This window comes from Hyla sarda, chromosome 5, assembly GCF_029499605.1.
Source record: "Hyla sarda isolate aHylSar1 chromosome 5, aHylSar1.hap1, whole genome shotgun sequence".
Lineage (NCBI taxonomy): Eukaryota > Metazoa > Chordata > Amphibia > Anura > Hylidae > Hyla > Hyla sarda.
This window is the reverse complement of record NC_079193.1, coordinates 175,119,066-175,142,291: the sequence shown is the minus strand read 5'-3', so window position 1 is coordinate 175,142,291 and position 23,226 is coordinate 175,119,066. Positions and strand designations below refer to the sequence as shown.

Here is a 23,226-nt window from a genome sequence, read left to right as displayed (position 1 = left end):
GATTCAGCTTATTCCTGTTTTGTTTCTGGAGTATGTTCAGACTCCGTTTTCCTGTCTGGTGTTCCGTTTTCCTGTCTGGTGTTTTGAACTCTATGGAGGAGATTTATCAAAACCTGTCCAGAGGAGAAGCTGCTGAGTTGCCCATGGCAACCAATCAGATCGCTTCTTTCATTTTTCAGAGGCCTTTTCAAAAATGAAAGAAGCAATCTGATTGGTTGCTATGGGCAACTCACCAACTTTTCCTCTGGACAGATTTTGATAAATCTCCCCCTATATGTTTATTAGTTATTCATTCAGATCTTTGGAGTTCTGTTCATGACCGCTTATCTATAGTGTCCTCTGTTTACGAGCATTGAGTCCTCTGTTCATGTCCACTGATCTATAGTGTCCTCTGTTCATGACCGCTGATCCATAGTGTCTCCTGTGCTGCTCACTGATCTGTGTCCTCTGAACTTAATCAGTTATAGAGTTGTATGTTCCTATTATGTTTCTGATTTGGGACCGACTATTTATTAGTATGTGTTTTTATTAGGCCCCTGCACCTTAGCTCAGGAAGGACTGGCGCCCAATTGTTGATCCACCGGTTAGGGTGGATGGGCAAGTAGGCAGGGAGAGTGGTTTTAGGGTCAGTTTAGGGTACACTCTCCCTGTCCCCCTGATTGGTCCCTGACAAAAGGCTTTTTTTCCTAAATAAATAGCAGCTTCCCCCATTTAATTAATAATCAGTCAGGAACAAAACCAAGCAGTACCATGGTGGCAAGGAACATATATTTTACCTGTTGCCATCCTAATAAGTACAGCCTTTTACCTCCCATTCAAAGCATAATTTTTTGACGCTCTGGAAAAGATGGTACCTGGCTCTCCTTGGTACCCCCGGTGCCGATGTGTATCAGGGTAATAGTGTGTGTGAGTGGGGGGCTTAGCACTAGCCAAAAAAAGGGTTAATGGGTCCACTCATCATGTGTAAAAATGGTTTTATTTTTTCCCTGAAGTCCTGGCCTTCTTCGTGTAAAAAAAAAAAAAGTAGTAGAAAAAAATACTACCACGACTTTAGTGGGAGGAGATGGATAGGAGCTCTAAGAGTCATGTTTTCTACAGGAACAGGACCAGAAACAAAAGCTTTAATAATGTCAACACAAAAAAAACAGAGCCTGCAGTACCCTAACCATCCAGGAGTATATAACAACAACACGCTTCTTCAAATATGCTGCCGAATCTGTTGTAATCTAGAGGGGGTGGTGGCTGTGGCAACCTAAATCCAAGGTTTAAGAAGAGGAAAGTAGCAGCAGGTACCTGCAGCCTGTAGCAGAAGAAATGTACATTAAGTTGTTTAACACACTAGCAGAGACCTCTCTTCCTCCCTGGGCCAGTTATACAGAGATTTGCTTTCACAACTTCAGCATAGATGGCAAAATTTTGGACTAGAACTTTCTCCACAGTGCCTAAAGTTGATGCTTCCTAATTCCTTTTAGGAGTGCATTAGCAACATCTATGCATTTCCTCTTCCTTTAATGTACACATCAAGAACGTCTGGTTGTACTGTATCCAGTATGGCCCTCCAAATCTTGGTATCCAAAGATACAGCAAGTAACCATAATATCCAAAAGTCCTATTAGGTCCCAAAAAACTTTTAATTAATAATAGCCTATGCGACACTGTATGAAAAAAATACAGAATTGCTTTTTTAACATCATTATTACTAAGTAAACAGATAATATTTACTCATGTGGAGACAAAACTAACCATGTGAAGATAAAACTTTAAATCCCCTCATGGCCATTTGCAATGTTATCAATCCATCAGTTTTTTTGTTTTTTTGCAGTTGAAGTGCCATGGAGGCATTGTTGAACAGCAGCAGTGCGCCTCCTCCTTCCCACACCCCCTCCTGCTTACACTGATTAACATGGACCATTCCTAAGCGGCCTTCATGGTATACTTATGCCAAAAAACATAGGTTAAGAAGTCACTGTTAGTGTACATATACCCATAAGGATAAATCATGTATATACAGTGGAACATTTTACTTTTTATTTGAATAGTGCATATAATGATAATACAGGCAGTTATAGTATTCCCAGAGTAACATTTTCCATAGAAAGAAGAATTCTAAATGTTGAAATTGCAATTAAAATAACTTAAGCAAAAACAAAAGAAAACATGGCCCTGGAAACTGTATCCCTTACATGTGACTCGCTTTTATACACATACTATGTTGAAGATTCATGATCTATTAAAAAGTGTGGCTTGATAAATTAGCAATTTAAACAATGCTAAAGGTGAAAAGGACATATCATATATGGTACATAAGGTTTATTTTACCATAAAACACACTTATATTATATATGGAAATAAAACAACACTCAACTTGAATCCTAGGCTAGAGAGACTAAACTGTCTGAAATGGTATAATAGATCACTTACTACTTGTGTTCCCAATTTTTGACTGCTTGTTTTCAGGCCACCAGTCTGTCACAGTGGTCTGTCATGTATCCACATAATAGAGATAGAGATTAGTGAAACAATTGAGTCTATAATCTATGGAGAATTAGGTAAAATAGAAATGATTTAGAAAATAGCTCAACTCGGCCATTTATTGCCAAAGTTCTAGGTATACATATGGTATAGAGGTTGCTATTACCCCTGCTGAGGTACTCTAAGCATAAGCACCAAAATCATTCTCTGTTTTCTATTATACCAGGGCCATATTTTCTACTAGACACTGGAGGGCCTAGGGTGGCACCTTGCAGCAGACAGGAAAAAAAAATGAAAAAGTTTTCGATCCCCATGGCTTTCCTTGCGCTGCACTTGCTAGTAAATATGACGTGTATATAGGTATGTTTCTAACTTGTTTGTATATAGGTACGTGTGCACTGCATAGGCATGTGTTTAATGTTTGTAAATATATGTGTGTGAATAGATATGTGTGCACTGTACATCATAACCAATGTCCTTTTGATAAAGCTAGGTTGTCTAGCGAAACGTTAAGGCGGGGTACGCTGGTTTTTAGACAGGAAGTGTGGGATGAGACGCCGAGACATAGTCTCAGCAATAACTTGCATATGCCGATAACTGGATGTGAATAGGCATCAGGAGTTGAGACTTACACAACAGCACCACCTAGTGGGCTACATCTAATATTAATCTTTTAAATGAAACAAGAAAAGTTATATTTTAGGTGGGTCTTTAGTTTAGGGTATTATTCCCCGGAGGGGTTACCCTGCAATAAGGGGATAGGATTTGAAGTCAATAATCCTGAGACCCACTGGGACACCTTTTTGAATTCACTGTACGGTATACAGATGTGCTGAATTTATATGTGAGTGTTTATGCATGTGTGTGTGTATATATATATATATATATATATATATATATATGCATGTGTGTGTATGTGTATATGTGCATTGTATATGCATTTGTGAAATGCGTGTATGTACCATATTTATGTATGTATGTAAGAATGCAATAAATAATAAAAGTCTTTGTGTGCCTTATCTTTGTATGTGGACATTGCCAGCAAGTAGCTCCCATTCTGGTGGCCTCCACCTATCTATACTTTCCCCCTGCCATGTTGGGACAGTTCAGAACTGGGGCAATCAGGTTTTGATTAATGAGCCAACTCTTTAAAGGGTACCTCTCATCAAAAAAACTTTTGATATATTATAGATTAATGTATGCAGAATAACTTTACAATTGCATGTTATTAAAAAATATGCTTCTTTCTATTTAATTTTCCACTTTGAAGAAATGACCACTAGGGGTCTCCCTACCAGTTCTGGCAGCAAGCATTTCAGACTCATGCTGGAGTCCTAAACACTACGAGCTGCCAGTCTGCTTTGTTCACAAAGGAGAACACTCAGAGCTGCCAGCCTGCTTTGTTCACAGCCTGTTTGGCTGTGAACAAAGCAGGCTGGCAGCTCTGAGTGTTTAGAACTCCAGCATGAGTCAGAAATGCTTGCTGACAGGACCGATTGGGAAAAATACAATAGAAAGAAGCATATTTTACATTAACATGCTATTGGAAAGTTATTCAACATTCATTAATCTAAAATATATCAAAGGTTTATTTGATGAGAGGTACCCTTTAATGCTTTTAAAAGTGTTTTCAAAGCATTCGAGTTTAAAGCATTACTGTCATGAAAAAAAACTTCTAACATGTCAAGCAGACATATCAAAGTTTTGATTGGTCAGGGCTCAGTGCTGAGACCCTAACCAATCGCTAGGTATAGTTGGGTGTTAGCATGTAGCATATTTCACTCCCTGGCTCGGCTTTCATGGCAGGAGATTTATTGCAGGAGGCTCTATTACAGTCTACAAAGCCCATTACATGAAAAGTCATGGTGTGAAAGGCACTGCTGTCTATATCTAGTGATATAGTCTCGGAACTGAGACCCCAACCAATTGTAACTTTTGGCACGTTTTATGACATGTCAACGTTTTTTTTTTTTTTTACGATAATCAACAGTAGCAAATCCACACTATGTTGTGGCGATTTTGGTGGAGATTAATGTGTATTTTGGTTTAGAATATGTAAATAAAAAAATCAATGAGTTTAAAATAAAACTGTTGGTGACTCATGGAATAGCAAGGACTCTTCCTAGGGCTGGCTGCCCCACAAAACTAAGTATTTGGAGGAGAAGGGCCTTTACAAGCCAGGTGACCAAACCAATAGTCACTCTGGTTGAGGTATAAAGATCCTCTGTGCAGATGGGAAAAACATTCAGAAGGGCAACTATCACTCCATCCCTCCACCAATCTAAGCTTTATTGCTGAGTGGCCAGAAAGAAACCTCTCTCAGTAAAAGACAGGTGTGCAAACCTTTTGGCATCATACCCAAGAAGACTGGAGGCTGTAACGGCTGCAATGGTACTTCAACTACGTACTGAGTAAAGTGTCTGAATACTTTGTCAATGCAGTATTTTAGTTATTTTATTTTCAGTAAATAATCAAAGATTTATATCATTCTGGTTTCACTTTGTTGTTATGGAAATGGAGTGCAAAATTATGTGGAAAAACTTGATTTTTTTTTATCTTAGCACAAGGCCATAGCATAACAAAATGTGAAAAAGTGAGAAAGTCTGAAGATGTTCCAAATTCTTGTAGTGCCTGAATAATGTTACCATATAGATTAAAAACCTTATAGTGGCCATCCAAGCTCTACACAGGGTTTAAAAATTTTACATTTTATAAAAATACTTTAAAAAATATATTTTACTATATTTTTTTTTAAATAGCCACTAGGGCTTTCACTCTCTGTAATCTCATTGCCCAACACTTGTAGTCTAGTCAGATGAGACCTCAAAACAGAATGAAAGGAAAGATATATATACATATAGATATATTCACTCCCACCTAATTAAACAGTGTTAGGCCCCTTTAGCACTGATGTTGTGCCCTGTCCATCAGGCACTCTTTTTTTGTGCCTTAACGGACATTCTTTTTAATGGGAAACAATGGGTCCCGACAGATCCCATTTACTATTATGGGGTCAGTCGGGCGCCATTGTTTTTCGATGGCAGTAGTGGGAGGAAAAAAACCTTGTATGATGTATTTTTCCTCCCACTATTCTCCCCAGCTTCCACGACAGACATCACATTGCCATGTCCAAACGGCAGTGTAAAAGAAGCCTTAGATGGCGTCTGATCCATATGAGAGTGAGACAGGAGCCAGACATCTGCAGCATTTACAGAGGAGACCATTGACTTCCAGGCTCACTGACCCCCAATACAAGGTACTATCTCAGTTATTTTTTATGTGCACACTAGTGTTGAGCGGCATAGGGCATATTCGAATTTGCGATATTTCGCGAATATATGGACGAACATTCGTCATATATTCACTAAATTCGCATATTCGTAACATTCGCATTTTATTTTCGCATATGCGAAAAATTTGCATCTGCGAAAATTAGCATAATCAAACATTTGCATATTCGAAAATTAGCATATGCAAATTTTGCATATGCGAAAATTCACACGCCAGTCTCACACATTAGTATTAGAGCCTTCTTTACCCACACAATCTGGAAGCAGAGAGGGATGATCACTGTGATGTGTACTGTGGAAAAAAAAAAGAATATTCGTAATTGCGAATATATAGTGCTATATTCGCGAATATGCGATATTCGTGAATAAAATTTGCATTGCGAATATTAGTGAGCAACACTAGTGCACACATGTTTCTCTATGGGCAAAAAAATGAAAGGATTTCTTGTGGATATACACTGTATACTGTGGACATGGTATGCTCCATGTTAAGGCCATGTGAAAGGTGAGAGGTGAGAGGAAGGGGGGTGGGAGGAGTAAGTTCATTCTGCTCCTAAGGAAATGCCAAGAACAGCAAAGCAAGAAACAACCACAGCTACCAGCAAAAATTCAGTGACAGTGTGTACCCCAAAAGAGAAGAAAATAAGGTATTTATACAAACAATGCATATTGATGTGCATATTTATGTTAGAGCTAATTATTACACCAGCTTGAGGATTTTGGAGGATTTTACAACTAATGACAGTAATGCTTTAAGTAATATGTAAGGAAAATACTCTGTTGTTTCAGAAATCTTTGTGCCCTAGTCTACTATTTCTGGAGCCTCCATCAAAATCATGGCGCTACATAGAAATTGTATCACATGCTAGCCAACTGTACCACTACTAAATTTACTTTGGCTGCCTTTGCTTTCTGACCGAAAACTTCTCTCATCAATGTACAGTGGTCCCTCAACATATGATATTAATTGGTTCCAGGAGAACCATCATATGTTGAAACCATCGTATGTCGAGTACATATGTCTATGTAAAAATGGTAATTGGTTCTGGGGCCTTGGAACCATTGTATGTTGAATACATATCTCTATGGGAAACTGCTAATTGGTTCTGGGATGACCATTGTATGTGGAGTGTATGGGGAGTGTTTAACAAACCAGGGTGCTTCCAGCTGTTGCACAACTACAACTCCCAGCATGCATGTACAGCCATTGACTGTCTGGGCATGCTGGGAGTTATAGTTTTGCAACAGCTGGAGGCACACTGATAGGGAAACATTGATGTATGGGGTGTATAGTGTGTCTATGTATTGTATGTGATGTGTGACGTCGCATACAGTACTGTACAGTTCTTCAAATACCTTCAGGGGGGACATAATGTCCTCCATTACTATCCTGCTGACTACAGCTCTATAGGAAAGGAAGGGGAGGGCAGCCAGCAGCTCATTGGATGCCTGCAGCAAGATGCTCCAGGCTATTGGCTATGGCTGCACTGGGGGGGGGGGGGGGGGGGGGCCTTACACAGAGCTCACAGTGGAAGCCTGTATGAGTTAGCAGGACAGCATGTGAGTAACAGGAGGCAGAACGGGACACACGGGGCACATTAAACAACTATCTGTCAGTTGCTGAAGTTGTCAGCGCCGTCAGATAGCTGTTTGTACGATGGCCCCGACACACAGCAGCATCATATGTTGATGCTGCCTTCAACATACGATGGGCTCTGAGAGGCCATCATATGTTGAAATGATCATATGTCGGGGCCATCATAAGTCGGGGGGTCACTGTACTGATATATCTCTATTGTATAGAAACCTTTCTCTCTTTAGTGGCTGGCAAAGTTTTTCTTATGCATTATTATGTTTTATACCTTTTCACCACAAATTGCATTGGACAAGCTTATCTACCTAAACACTGGCTAGTTGATATTTTAAAAGGGTTATCCACCATAAGGTGATTTTAGTACATACCTGGTAGGCAGCAATGGACATGCTTAGGAAGGATCTGTGCTTGTCTTGGGGCTAAATGGCTATGTTGTGAGATTACGATTAACGCTGTGGCTAGCTGTTTGTTAATTTGTATTTCCTGTTTGACTTTTCTTTTTTTGACTACAAATCCCACAATTCCATGTTCCTCCCTCCCACACATCAGCCACCCCACCAATTGAAACATAAATGAGCTGCATCCATTCAAAAGACCTGTGGTTTTCAATTAGGGTGCCTACAGCTGTTGCATTAGTTGCAGATTGATCCCTCTCCCACCAAGCGATCCCTCTACCCAATGAAGCAGACAGGCTCCCAGTCATCAGCTGACTAGTGAGTCAGGTCTCTGCCACATTGCAAGCTGGGAAAAATCTGAGACAACAGTCATTTTGTATGCTGTTAAAAATAAATATTGGAGTGAAAATCACAGAAAAATTGTGAGAAAACCGTCACACACAGGTACAGACACTATATTATGAACTACACTAACTTTACAGCCACTTTAGCATAGTCAAATAAAAAAAAATCCTTGAATGCCCCTTTAAGTTTCACTCATCTCTACTTATAATATTTCAGCATTAGATTTTGTAACCACTTCTGTTATTTTACTTGTAATATGACCTGCATATTTCAGGGAACATTTTATGGACAGGTATGTAGCATAATAGGTAAACTGTTTCTTTTTATAAAGGTTGAGTGTGTAAAACATTAACATCTAAAACAGATGTGTCATACTGGGTAGAATGATAAGAAAAGTCCTCAACACTGCATCACTCACTTTACATCGCATGAGAAATATTTCAGAACATCCTTATTGAAAAATATTAAGCTGTGTAGCATAATAAAATGTATCGTTTCAGCTATTAAAATACTCTGTAGAATGTTAATCTCCTAAATTATGTACAAAATCCAATCAGTATACAAGATAAAACAGTATTTTTCCCCCCCCCCCTTTTTACATGCAGTAAGGTTTCTTAAACTTCACTAGTTTTGGCCCATTTCCAATGCAGTAGGATATATCCACCTGCTTAAGAACACAGTGGAATGCTAAATGACAGAAGGCACTCGACAGGCCCCAGTCCAGCAGTCTGATGATGAACAAGAATTTATAGCTCTGTCATCAAAAGGCGTTTCATCATCTTCTCTCTCTCAAGTTCACGTCTTAGAGCTTCAGAACTGGAAACAGAAATAAAGGAAATGAGTAGAATCTTTTGGATAGACTAACATATTCTTTCTTAATTGGACAATGTCAGATGCAAAATCTTTATATATGTTGTTACTGATGAAAATCAAAGACCTTTTGTAATATGGTTGTTTAAAAATTTGAATTTAATAAAGAAAACGGCTCCTGAAAATCCCACTACTAGGGGTCCCCATACCTACTGGGACACTAACCACTCCTGCAGTAGCATCAGGCTTGTCCATGAGTCATGGACAAGAGACGACTCATGGACAAGGCTGTATGAGCAGACGCACCAATCACCTCCCACCACAAGAGAGGGACACGCCCCCTTACCCTGAGAGGATTTCTAACACTGCAAGATAATGAAAAGAGGGATTTTTATAATAAATATAGTCGATAGAGGCATAAAAACTACATTTACATAGTTAGGATTAGGTACTGAGTAACATATTATTAATTTATTTATTTATTTATTTTTTGTGGGATCTGACAGGTACACTTTACCCAATTAGCTGTCCATGGTATATTCTACTTATATATTATATAATATCATATTATATAAGATTTCATTTTAACATTATCCCCCCCCCCATCTTGATACCCAAAATTGGCATACTTTATAAATGGTAGACTGCTTTAAATACTAAATATGACATGAACTTTGCTCCAATCATATGTACAAATCAAACATTACACACTGGATTATGATATCTATAGAGCTTCACCAGTATTTTTTTTTATAAGAAATATGTTGCATCAATAAATCTGCAATGCTTTGCATTTTTTTTCCTAAGAGTGTCTGTACAACTTTGTACAACTGTACAACTTTAGTTCTGTGAAATGTGTATCTTCAAAATAAAAAACATGCTTGGTACCTATTCTTTGGTTCTGGTCTTTCTGACTCATCCCAGGGTTGCACCTGAATATGTTTGTGACATTGTGAAAGGTCTAGCATATGTCTAGGACCTTCACCTCCCATGCTAGTATTCTAAGTTTTAGGAAACTTTCTTGTAGTTGGAAGCTGCATGTGATGTTTGAGTTACCTGTACAGAAGTAAATTGCTGCACAGTTCTCTCAATTATATTTCATACATTTCCCCTATTTATAATATTATATTGTAAAATAGTCATTGCACACACACAATTCTGCTGATGCATGCTGGACTTACTGACAATGTGCCAAATGCTTGTTTGCCAAGACACTGCCAGAATGCTGTTCTTCATATTTGTCATGACTGTCTGGGGGGGACAGGGAGAGTGAGCCCTAAGCTGACCCTAGTAACACTCTCCCTGCCTAATTGCCCATCTGCCCTAAACAACGGATCGACAACCACGGTGCCGATCCCCACCTGAGCTAAAGTGCAGTGGGCGTAAAAAACAAATAATAATACACAGTCAGTCACAGACCAGAAACATAACGAGAAAACTACCAAACAAGCAAATATACCAGACAAAATATAAACAGGCTAACATATAGTGTACTAACATACAGTTCAGAAACCGGAACCAAGATAAACGGCAGACATGAATTAACCCCTCAAGGACTCAGCGTTTTTCAGTTTTTGCATTTTCGTTTCTGCCTGGCTATTCTGTAGGTCTATGCGATTAAAATGATACCCTACTTATATAGGTTTGATTTTGTATTACTTCTGGAAAAAATCATAACTACGTGAAGGAAAATTAATACGTTTAAAAACGTCCTATTTTGACCCCTATAACTTTGTTATTTTTCCGCATATGGGGATGTAGGAGGGCTAATTTTTTGCTCCGTGATCTGAAGTTTTTATCGGTACCATGTTTGTTTTGATTGGACTTTTTGATCGCTTTTTATACATTTTTTATGGTATAAAAAGTGATCAAAAATACGCTATTTTGGACTTTGGAATTTTTTTTATGTGTACCCCATTGACCGTGTGGTTTAATTAATGATATATTTTTATAGTTTGGATATTTACACATGCTGCAATTCCATATATGTTTATATTTATTTTTATTTACATAGTTTTTTTTTAAATGGGAAAAGGGGGTGATTCAGATTTTTATTAAGGAAGAGGTCAAATTGTAATAGATGTATCTGTTTTTTTTCATGTAAAATGTTCATTTAGGAGGCCCCCTCCTAATACTTTGTTTTCACATTTATTTTTTATTTTTTGCAATGTTATAGCTACCATACAGGACTATAATCAGATTTTTATTAAGGAAGAGGTCAAATTGTAATAGATGTATCTATGTTTTTTTTCATGTAAAATGTTCATTTAGGAGGCCCCCTCCTAATACTTTGTTTTCACTTTTTTTTTTTGCAATGTTATAGCCCCCATACAGGACTATAACATTGCACACACTGATTTTTTACACTGATCACTGCCATGTTATAGCTATATGATCAGTGTTATTGCCGCTCGACTGCTCCTACCTAGATCTCAGGCACGGAGCAGACATTCGGCAATCCTACGCACAGGGGGCAGGTAGGAATCCTCCTCGTGCCCTGCAAGCTGTTCGGGACGCCACGATTTCACAGTGAGCTGCCGGGAAGCTTTCACTTTCACTTTAGATGCAGCAATCAAATTTGATCGCCACGTCTGAAGGGTTAATACCAGGCATCACCGCGATCAGTGATGTCTGGTATTAGCCGCGGGTCCCGGCCAGTGATGGTCGCCGGAACCAACCCGTTATGACGCGGGATCACCGCGTGACGCCGCGTTATATATCGGGAGGCGGCGCAGGACGTAAATATATGTCCTGTGTCGTTAAGAAGTTAATGAACAAGACAAGGTATGAAATAGGTATGCAACAACAACCAGAAGATGCAGGGGATGAACAGAAGAACTGAAACACTAAACAGATCAAAAAAATAGAACACTGTTCAGACTGGACAACAAAAACAGATTCTAGTTCAGAGGACACAGATCAGTGATAAAGTACAGAGGACACAATAGAGGTCGGCAACCCCTGGGTGCTTTTGAGTGGCACGTGGGGCTGGCTCCGGTCAGGGAGGTGCTCGCTCCACTAATGGGGATCCAGGACACTTGTCAGGTGAGCGAGCGCCGCTTTAATCTGTATGCGCACACACACGCACAGTTAAAGCTCCCTCTCAGTGTGAGCTGCAGGACCTGTGGCTTCACTGAGAGGAGACCTGTGACCTCTGCCTGCATGCAGCGCTGGTGCTGATGACATCACTCATGACGGGGAGAGGGATGCAGGTGATGGGGGAGGGGGGTGCAGGTGACAGGGTGGGGGATGATAATTTTCGATGTGAAGGAGCACTGGCTACTTCCCTACCTGGCTACCTACACAATTATCGGGGTATGCAAGTGATGATGGGGGGTGCAAGTGATGATGGGAGTGCAAGTGATAATGGGGGGGAAGGGGGGTGCAAGTGATGATGGGGGTTGCAAGTGATGGGGGGTGCAAGTGACAGGGGGAAGAGGGTGCAAGTGACGGGGGAAAGGCGGGCCAGGTGACAGGGAGGGGGATGCAGGTGAAAGGGAGGGGGATGATGATTTGAATGTGAAGGGGCACTGGCTACTTCCCTACCTGGCTACCTACACAATTACCTGCCTGGCTACCTACCTTATTAATTCCCTGGCTACATACCCACCTAGTTAGCCACCTGGCTATCTACCTACATAGCTCCTTACCTACATAGCAACCTAATTATCTAACTACCTACTTGCTACCTAACTACCTACCTATCTACCCAGGTACCTACCTACATACATAGCTACCAATTTACCTACCTTGCTACCTCCCTATGAACTTATCTCCATATCTACTTACCTACCTGCATAGCTACCTACCTACTTATATCCAATTAAAATAATCGTAGCTCACCAAAGTATAAAGTGCAGAATACAGTGATTTATTCCATTTCAAACAGTGTTACAGAGCAGGCTACGTTTTTCACTGTACTGGAAAAATGCAGAGAGAGGGGTTTCATTATGGTGGGTGGTGACTCATGGGTCTGTATTATGGTGGGGACTGATTCTGGGGTCAGTATTATAGTGGGGCCTGATTCTGGGGTCTGTATTATGGTGGGTGGTGATTCTGGGGTCTGTATTATGGTGGGTGGTGATTCTGAGGTCTGCATTATGGTGAGGACTGAATCTGGGTTCTGTATTATAGTGGGGCCTGATTCTTCTGTATTATGGTGGGGACCGATTCTGGGATCTGTATTATGGTGGGGACTGATTCTGGGGTCTGTATTATGGTGGGTGGTGATTCTGGGGGTCTATATTATGGTGGGTGGTGATTCTAGGATCTGTATTATGGTGGGGCCTGATTCTGGGGTCTGTATTGTGGTGGGGTCTGATTCTAAGGGTCTGTAATATGGTTGGGACTGATTATGGTGTCTGTATTATGGTGGGTGGTGATTCTGGGGTCTGTAATATGGAGGGTTCTTATTCTGGGGTCTGTTTTATGGTGGGTGGTGACTCTAGGGGGGGGTCTGTATCATGGTGGGTGGTGATTCTGGGGTCTATATTATGGTGTTGCCTGATTCTGGGGTCTGTATTATGGAGGGGTCTGATTCTGGGGTCTGTATTATGGTAGGGTCTGATTCTGGGGTCTGTATTATGGTGAGGACTGTTTCTGGGGTCTGTATTATGGTGGGTGGTGATTCTGGGGTCTGTATTATGGTGGGGTCTGATTCTGGTGGGGACTGATTCTGGGGTCTGTATTATGGTGGGTGGTGATTCTAGGATCTGTATTAGGGTGGGGCCTGATTCTGGGGTCTGTATTGTGGTGGGGTCTGATTCTAAGGGTCTGTATTATGGTTGGGACTGATTATGGTGACTGTATTATGGTAGGTGGTGATTCTGGGGTCTGTATTATGGAGGGTTCTTATTCTGGGGTCTGTTTTATGGTGGGTGGTGATTCTGGGGGGTCTGTATTATGGTGGGTGGTGATTCTGGGGTCTGTATTATGGTGTTGCCTGATTCTGGGGTCTGTATTATGGAGGGGTCTGATTCTGGGGTCTGTATTATGGTAGGGTCTGATTCTGGGGTCTGTATTATGGTGAGGACTGTTTCTGGGGGTCTGTATTATGGTGGGGTCTGATTCTGGGGTCTGTATAATGGTAGGGTCTGATTCTGGGGTCTGTATTATGGTAAGGACTGTTTCTGGGGTCTGTATTATGGTGGGGTTTGATTCTGGGGTCTGTATTATGGTGGGGTCTGATTCTGGGGTCTGTATTATGGTGGATGGTGATTCTGGGGTCTGTATTATGGTGGATGGTGATTCTGGGGTCTGTATTATGGTGGGGTCTGATTCTGGGGTCTATATTATGGTGGGTGATGATTCTGGGGTCTGTATTATGGTGGGTGGTGATTCTGGGGTCTGTATTATGGTAGGTGGTGATTCTGAGGTCTGTATTATGGTGGGTGGTGATTCTGGGGTCTGTATTTTGGTGAGGTCTGATTCTGGGGTCTGTATTATGGTGGGTGGTGATTCTGAGTTCTGTATTATGGTGGGGTCTGATTCTGGGGTCTGTTACGGCGTCTGTATTATGGTGGGGTCTGATTCTGGGGTCTGTATTATGGTGGGATCTGATTCCGGGGTCTGTATTATGGTGGGGACTGATTCCAGGGTCTGTATTAATGTGGGGTCTGATTCTGGGGTCTATATTATGGTGGGGTCTGATTCTGGGGTCTGTATATAGTAGGGTCTGATTCTGGGGTCTGTATTACGGTGGGGTTTGATTCTGGGGTCTGTGTTATGGTGCGTGGTAATTCTAAGGTCTGTATTATGGTAGGGACTGCTTCTGGGGTCTGTACATGGTGGAGTCTGATTCTGGGGTCTGTATTATGGTGGGGTTGGATTCTGGGCTCTGTATATGGTAGGGTCTGATTTTGGGGTCTGTATTATGGTGGGTGGTGATTCTGGGGTTTGTATTATGGTGGGTGTTGCTTCTGGCGTCTGTATTGTGGTGAGGTCTGATTCTGGGGTCTGTATTATGGTGGGTGGTGATTCTGAGGTCTGTATTGGGGTGGGGACTGATTCTGGGGTCTGTGTTATGGTAGGTGACGATTCTGGGGTCTGTTTATGGTGGGGACTAATTCTGGGGTCTGTTTATGGTGGGGACTGATTATGAGGTCTGTATTATGGTGGGGACTGATTCTGGGGTCTGTGTTATGGTGAGTGGTGATTCTGAGGTCTGTACTATGGTGGGGACTGCTTCTGGAGACTGTATATGGTGGGGTCTGATTCTGGGGTCTGCATTATGGTGGGGTTTGATTCTGGGGTCTGTATTATGGTGCATGGTGATTCTGGTTTTTTTATTATGGTGGGTGGTGATTCTGTGGTCTGTATTGTGGTGAGGTCTGATTCTGGGGTCTGTATCATGGTGGGTGGTGATTCTGGGGTCTGTATTATGGTAGGGTCTGATTCTGGGGTCTGTTCCGGGGTCTGTATTATGGTGGGTGGTGATTCTGGGGTCTGTATTATGGTGGGGTTTTATTCTGGGGTCTGTGTTATGGTGGGGACTGATTGCGGGGTCTGTGTTATGGTGGGGTCTGATTATGGGGTCTGAATTATGGTGGGGTCTGATTCTGGGGTCTGTATTATGGTGGGGTCTGATTATGGGGTCTGTATTATGGTGAGGTTTGATTCTGGGGTCTATATTACGGTGTGGACTGATTCTAGGGTCGGTATTATGGTGGGGTCTGATTCTGGGGTGTGTATTATGGTGGGGTCTGATTCTGGGGTCTGTATTATGGTGGGGACTGATTCTGGGGTTTGTATTATGGTGGGTGGTGATTCTGGGGGTCTGTATTGTGGTGGGGTCTTATTCTGGGGACTGTGTTATGTTGGGTGGTGATTCTGGGGTCTGTATTATGGTGGGGACTGATTCTGGGGTCTGTATTATGGTAGGGACTGATTATGGGGTCTGTATACGGTGGGGACTGATTATGGGGTCTGTATTGTGGTGAGGTCTGATTCTGGGGTCTGTATTATGGTGGGTGGTGATTCTAAGGTCTGTATTATGGTGGGGTCTGATTCTGGGGTCAGTATTATGGTGGGGGGGGGGGGTAATTCTGGAGCCTGTATTGTGTCGGGGTCTTATTCTAGGGTCTGTGTTATGGTGGGTGGTGATTCTGGGGTCTGTATTGTGGTGGGGACTAATTCTGGGGTCTGTAATATGGTGGGGACTGATTCCGGGGTCTGTATTATGGTGGGGACTGATTCCGGGGTCTGTATTATGGTGGGGTCTGATTCTGGGGTCTGTATTACGGTGGGGTCTGAATCCGGGGTCTGTATTATGGTGGGGACTGATTCCGATGTCTTTATTATGGTGGGGTCTGATTCTGGGGTCTGTATTATGGTGGGGTCTGATTCTGGGGTCTGAATTATGGTGGGGACAGATTCTGGGGTTTATATTATGATGAGTGGTGATTTTGGGGTCTGTATTGTGGTGGGGTCTTATTCTGGGGTCTGTATTATGGTGCGTGGTGATTCTGGGGTTTGTATTATGGTGGGTGGTGATTCTGGGGTCTGTATTGTGGTGAGGTCTGATTCTGGGGTCTGTAATATGGTGGGTGGTGATTCTGGGGTCTGTATTATGGTGGGGTCTGATTCTGGGGTCTGTTCCGGGGTCTGTATTATGGTGGGGTCCATTTCTGGGGTCTGTATTATAGTGGGATCTGATTCTGTTGTCTGTGTTATGGTGGGGACTGATTCTGGGGTCTGTGTTATGGTGGGGTCTGATTCTGGGGTTTGCATTATGGCGGGGTCTGATTCTGGGTTCTATATTATGGTGGGGTCTGATTCTGGGGTCTGATTCTAGGGTCATTATTATGGTGGGGTCTGATTCTGGGGACAGTATTATGGTGGGGTCTTATTCTGGGGTCAGTATTATGGTGAGGTCTGATTCTGGGGTCTGTATTATGGTGGGGTCTGTATTATGGCGGGGTCTGATTCTCGGGTCTGTATTATGGTGGGGACTGATTATGAGGTTTGTTTTATGGTGGGTGGTGATTCTGGGGTCTGTATTGTGGTGGCGTCTTATTTTGGGGTCTGTATTATGGTGGGTGGTGATTCTGGGATCTGTATTATGGTGGGGTCTGATTTTGGGGTCTGTATTATGGTGGGGACTGATTCTGGGGTTTGTATTATGGTGGGGGGGGGGGTGATTCTGGAGCCTGTATTGTGTCTGGGTCTTATTCTAGGGTCTGTGTTATGGTGGGTGGTGATTCTGGGGTCTGTATTATGGTGGGGACTAATTCTGGGGTCTGTAATATGGTGGGGACTGATTCCGGGGTCTGTATTATGGTGGGGACTGATTCCGGGGTCTGTATTATGGTGGGGTCTGATTCTGGGGTCTGTATTATGGTGGGACAGATTCTGGGGTTTATATTATAATGGGTGGTGATTCTGGGGTCTGTATTGTGGTGGGGTCTTATTCTGGGGTCTGTATTATGGAGGGGTCTGATTCTGGGGTCTGTATTATGGTAGGGTCTGATTCTGGGGTCTGTATTATGGTGAGGACTGTTTCTGGGGTCTGCATTATGGTGGGGTCTGATTCTGGGGTCTGTATTATGGTGGGGTCTGATTCTGGTGGGGACTGATTCTGGGGTCTGTATTATGGTGGGTGGTGATTCTAGGATTTGTATTAGGGTGGGGCCTGATTCTGGGGTCTGTATTGTGGTGGGGTCTGATTCTAAGGGTCTGTATTATGGTTGGGACTGATTATGGTGTCTGTATTATGGTAGGTGGTGATTCTGGGGTCTGTGTTATGGAGGGTTCTTATTCTGGGGTCTGTAATTATGGAGGGGTCTGATTCTGGGGTCTGTATTATGGTGGGGTCTGATTCTGGGGTCTGAATTATGGTGGGGACAGATTCTGGGGTTTATATTATGATGGGTGGTGATTTTGGGGTCTGTATTGTGGTGGGGTCTTATTCTGGGGTCTGTATTATGGTGCGTGGTGATTCTGGGGTTTGTATTATGGTGGGTGGTGATTCTGGGGTCTGTATTGTGGTGAGGTCTGATTCTGGGGTCTGTAATATGGTGGGTGGTGATTCTGGGGTCTGTATTATGGTGGGGTCTGATTCTGGGGTCTGTTCCGGGGTCTGTATTATGGTGGGGTCCATTTCTGGGGTCTGTATTATAGTGGGATCTGATTCTGTTGTCTGTGTTATGGTGGGGACTGATTCTGGGGTCTGTGTTATGGTGGGGTCTGATTCTGGGGTTTGCATTATGGCGGGGTCTGATTCTGGGTTCTATATTATGGTGGGGTCTGATTCTGGGGTCTGATTCTAGGGTCATTATTATGGTGGGGTCTGATTCTGGGGACAGTATTATGGTGGGGTCTTATTCTGGGGTCAGTATTATGGTGAGGTCTGATTCTGGGGTCTGTATTATGGTGGGGTCTGTATTATGGCGGGGTCTGATTCTCGGGTCTGTATTATGGTGGGGACTGATTATGAGGTTTGTTTTATGGTGGGTGGTGATTCTGGGGTCTGTATTGTGGTGGCGTCTTATTTTGGGGTCTGTATTATGGTGGGTGGTGATTCTGGGATCTGTATTATGGTGGGGTCTGATTTTGGGGTCTGTATTATGGTGGGGACTGATTCTGGGGTTTGTATTATGGTGGGGGGGGGGGGGTGATTCTGGAGCCTGTATTGTGTCTGGGTCTTATTCTAGGGTCTGTGTTATGGTGGGTGGTGATTCGGGGGTCTGTATTATGGTGGGGACTAATTCTGGGGTCTGTAATATGGTGGGGACTGATTCCGGGGTCTGTATTATGGTGGGGACTGATTCCGGGGTCTGTATTATGGTGGGGTCTGATTCTGGGGTCTGTATTATGGTGGGACAGATTCTGGGGTTTATATTATAATGGGTGGTGATTCTGGGGTCTGTATTGTGGTGGGGTCTTATTCTGGGGTCTGTATTATGGAGGGGTCTGATTCTGGGGTCTGTATTATGGTAGGGTCTGATTCTGGGGTCTGTATTATGGTGAGGACTGTTTCTGGGGTCTGCATTATGGTGGGGTCTGATTCTGGGGTCTGTATTATGGTGGGGTCTGATTCTGGTGGGGACTGATTCTGGGGTCTGTATTATGGTGGGTGGTGATTCTAGGATTTGTATTAGGGTGGGGCCTGATTCTGGGGTCTGTATTGTGGTGGGGTCTGATTCTAAGGGTCTGTATTATGGTTGGGACTGATTATGGTGTCTGTATTATGGTAGGTGGTGATTCTGGGGTCTGTGTTATGGAGGGTTCTTATTCTGGGGTCTGTAATTATGGAGGGGTCTGATTCTGGGGACTGTATTATGGTAGGGTCTGATTCTGGGGTCTGTATTATGGTGAGGGCTGTTTCTGGGGTCTGTATTATGGTGGGGTCTGATTCTGGGGTCTGTATAATGGTGAGGACTGTTTCTGGGGTCTGTATTATGGTGGGGTTTGATTCTGGGGTCTGTATTATGGTGGGGTCTGATTCTGGGGTCTGTATTATGGTGGATGGTGATTCTGGGGTCTGTATTATGGTGGATGGTGATTCTGGGGTCTGTATTATGGTGGGGTCTGATTCTGGGGTCTATATTATGGTGGGTGATGATTCTGGGGTCTATATTATGGTGGGTGATGATTCTGGGGTCTGTATTATGGTGGGTGGTGATTCTGGGGTCTGTATTATGGTAGGTGGTGATTCTGAGGTCTGCATTATGGTGGGGTCTGATTCTGGGGTCTGTATTATGGTGGGGTCTGATTCTGGTGGGGACTGATTCTGGGGTCTGTATTATGGTGGGTGGTGATTCTAGGATTTGTATTAGGGTGGGGCCTGATTCTGGGGTCTGTATTGTGGTGGGGTCTGATTCTAAGGGTCTGTATTATGGTTGGGACTGATTATGGTGTCTGTATTATGGTAGGTGGTGATTCTGGGGTCTGTGTTATGGAGGGTTCTTATTCTGGGGTCTGTAATTATGGAGGGGTCTGATTCTGGGGACTGTATTATGGTAGGGTCTGATTCTGGGGTCTGTATTATGGTGAGGGCTGTTTCTGGGGTCTGTATTATGGTGGGGTTTGATTCTGGGGTCTGTATTATGGTGGGGTCTGATTCTGGGGTCTGTATTATGGTGGATGGTGATTCTGGGGTCTGTATTATGGTGGATGGTGATTCTGGGGTCTGTATTATGGTGGGGTCTGATTCTGGGGTCTATATTATGGTGGGTGATGATTCTGGGGTCTATATTATGGTGGGTGATGATTCTGGGGTCTGTATTATGGTGGGTGGTGATTCTGGGGTCTGTATTATGGTAGGTGGTGATTCTGAGGTCTGTATTATGGTGGGTGGTGATTCTGGGGTCTGTATTTTGGTGAGGTCTGATTCTGGGGTCTGTATTATGGTGGGTGGTGATTCTGAGTTCTGTATTATGGTGGGGTCTGATTCTGGGGTCTGTTCCGGCGTCTGTATTATGGTGGGGTCTGATTCTGGGGTCTGTATTATGGTGGGATCTGATTCCGGGGTCTGTATTATGGTGGGGACTGATTCCAGGGTCTGTATTAATGTGGGGTCTGATTCTGGGGTCTATATTATGGTGGGGTCTGATTCTGGGGTCTGTATATAGTAGGGTCTGATTCTGGGGTCTGTATTACGGTGGGGTTTGATTCTGGGGTCTGTGTTATGGTGCGTGGTAATTCTAAGGTCTGTATTATGGTAGGGACTGCTTCTGGGGTCTGTACATGGTGGAGTCTGATTCTGGGGTCTGTATTATGGTGGGGTTGGATTCTGGGCTCTGTATATGGTAGGTTCTGATTTTGGGGTCTGTATTATGGTGGGTGGTGATTCTGGGTTTTGTATTATGGTGGGTGTTGCTTCTGGCGTCGGTATTGTGGTGAGGTCTGATTCTGGGGTCTGTATTATGGTGGGTGGTGATTCTGAGGTCTGTATTGGGGTGGGGACTGATTCTGGGGTCTGTGTTATGGTAGGTGACGATTCTGGGGTCTGTTTATGGTGGGGACTAATTCTGGGGTCTGTTTATGGTGGGGACTGATTATGAGGTCTGTATTATGGTGGGGACTGATTCTGGGGTCTGTGTTATCGTGGGTGGTGATTCTGAGGTCTGTACTATGGTGGGGGGGGGGGGGGGGGGTGATTCTGGAGCCTGTATTGTGTCGGGGTCTTATTCTAGGGTCTGCATTATGGTGGGGTTTGATTCTGGGGTCTGTATTATGGTGCATGGTGATTCTGGGTTTTTTATTATGGTGGGTGGTGAATCTGTGGTCTGTATTGTGGTGAGGTCTGATTCTGGGGTCTGTATCATGGTGGGTGGTGGTTCTGGGGTCTGTATTATGGTAGGGTCTGATTCTGGGGTCTGTATTATGGTGGGTGGTGATTCTGGGGTCTGTATTATGGTGGGGTTTTATTCTGGGGTCTGTGTTATGGTGGGGACTGATTCCGGGGTCTATGTTATGGTGGGGTCTGTTTCTGGGGTTTGCATTATGGTGGGGTCTGATTCCGGTGTCTGTATTATGGTGGGGACTGATTCTGGGGTCTGAAATATGGTGGGGTCTGATTCTGAGGTCTGTATTATGGTTGGGTCAGATTATGGGGTCTGTATTATGGTGAGGTCTGATTCTGGGGTCTGTATTACGGTGTGGACTGATTCTAGGGTCGGTATTATGGTGGGGTCTGATTCTGGGGTCTGTATTATGGTGGGGTCTGATTCTGGGGTCTGTATTATGGTGGGGACTGATTCTGGGGTTTGTATTATGGTGGGTGGTGATTCTGGGGGTCTGTATTGTGGTAGGGTCTTATTCTGGGGACTGTGTTATGTTGGGTGGTGATTCTGGGGTCTGTATTATGGTGGGGACTGATTCTGGGGTCTGTATTATGGTAGGGACTGATTATGGGGTCTGTATATGGTGGGGACTGATTATGGGGTCTGTATTGTGGTGAGGTCTGATTCTGGGGTCTGTATTATGGTGGGTGGTGATTCTGAGGTCTGTATTATGGTGGGGTCTGATTCTGGGGTCTGTATTATGGTGGGTGGTGATTCTGGAGCCTGTATTGTGTCGGGGTCTTATTCTAGGGTCTGTGTTATGGTGGGTGGTGATTCTGGGGTCTGTATTATGGTGGGGACTAATTCTGGGGTCTGTAATATGGTGGGGACTGATTCCGGGGTCTGTATTATGGTGGGGACTGATTCCGGGGTCTGTATTATGGTGGGGTCTGATTCTGGGGTCTGTATTACGGTGGGGTCTGAATCCGGGGTCTGTATTATGGTGGGGACTGATTCCGATGTCTTTATTATGGTGGGGTCTGATTCTGGGGTCTGTATTATGGTGGGGTCTGATTCTGGGGTCTGTATTATGGTGGGGACAGATTCTGGGGTTTATATTATGATGGGTGGTGATTCTGGGGTCTGTATTGTGGTGGGGTCTTATTCTGGGGTCTGTATTATGGTGCGTGGTGATTCTGGGTTTTGTATTATGGTGGGTGGTAATTCTGGGGTCTGTATTGTAGTGAGGTCTGATTCTGGGGTCTGGAATATGGTGGGTGGTGATTCTTGGGTCTGTATTATGGTGGGGTCTGATTCTGGGGTCTGTTCCGGGGTCTGTATTATGGTGGGGTCCATTTCTGGGGTCTGTATTATAGTGGGGTCTGATTCTGTGGTCTGTGTTATGGTGGGGACTGATTCTGGGGTCTGTGTTATGGTGGGGTCTGATTCTGGGGTTTGCATTATGGTGGGGTCTGATTCTGGGGTCAGTATTATGGTGGGGACTAATTCTGGGGTCAGTATTATGGTGAGGTCTGATTCTGGGGTCTGTATTATGGTGGGGACTAATTCTGGGGTCAGTATTATGGTGGGGTCTGTATTATGGCGGGGTCTGATTCTCGGGTCTGTATTATGGTGGGGACTGATTATGAGGTTTGTTTTATGGTGGGTGGTGATTCTGGGGTCTGTATTGTGGTGGCGTCTTATTCTGGGGTCTGTATTATGGTGGGTGGTGATTCTGGGGTCTGTATTATGGTGGGGTCTGATTCTGGGGTCTGTATTATGGTGGGGACTGATTCTGGGGTTTGTATTATGGTGGGGGGGGGGGGGGTGATTCTGGAGCCTGTATTGTGTTGGGGTCTGATTCTAGGGTCTGTGTTATGGTGGGTGGTGATTCTGGCGTCTGTATTATGGTGGGGACTAATTCTGGGGTTTTTAATATGGTGGGGACTTATTCTGGGGTCTGTATTATGGTGGGGACTGTTTCCGGGGTCTGTATTATGGTGGGGTCTGATTCTGGGGTCTGTATTACGGTGGGGTCTGAATCCGGGGTCTGTATTATGGTGGGGACTGATTCCGATGTCTTTATTATGGTGGGG

General features: G+C 43.7%; 1 protein-coding gene across 1 annotated transcript in view; it reads right to left on the bottom strand.

Moving 5' to 3' along the window:
- Positions 1–305: 305 nt before the first annotated feature.
- LOC130273646 (band 4.1-like protein 4B) overlaps positions 306–23,226 on the bottom strand; it is a 200,261-nt gene continuing 177,340 nt past the window's right edge. Inside the window, exon 10 of the mRNA XM_056520801.1 lies at positions 306–8,912. Within this exon, the coding sequence (XP_056376776.1) occupies positions 8,843–8,912 (70 nt within the window). The 3' untranslated portion in view covers positions 306–8,842. The remainder of the gene's footprint in view (positions 8,913–23,226) is intronic.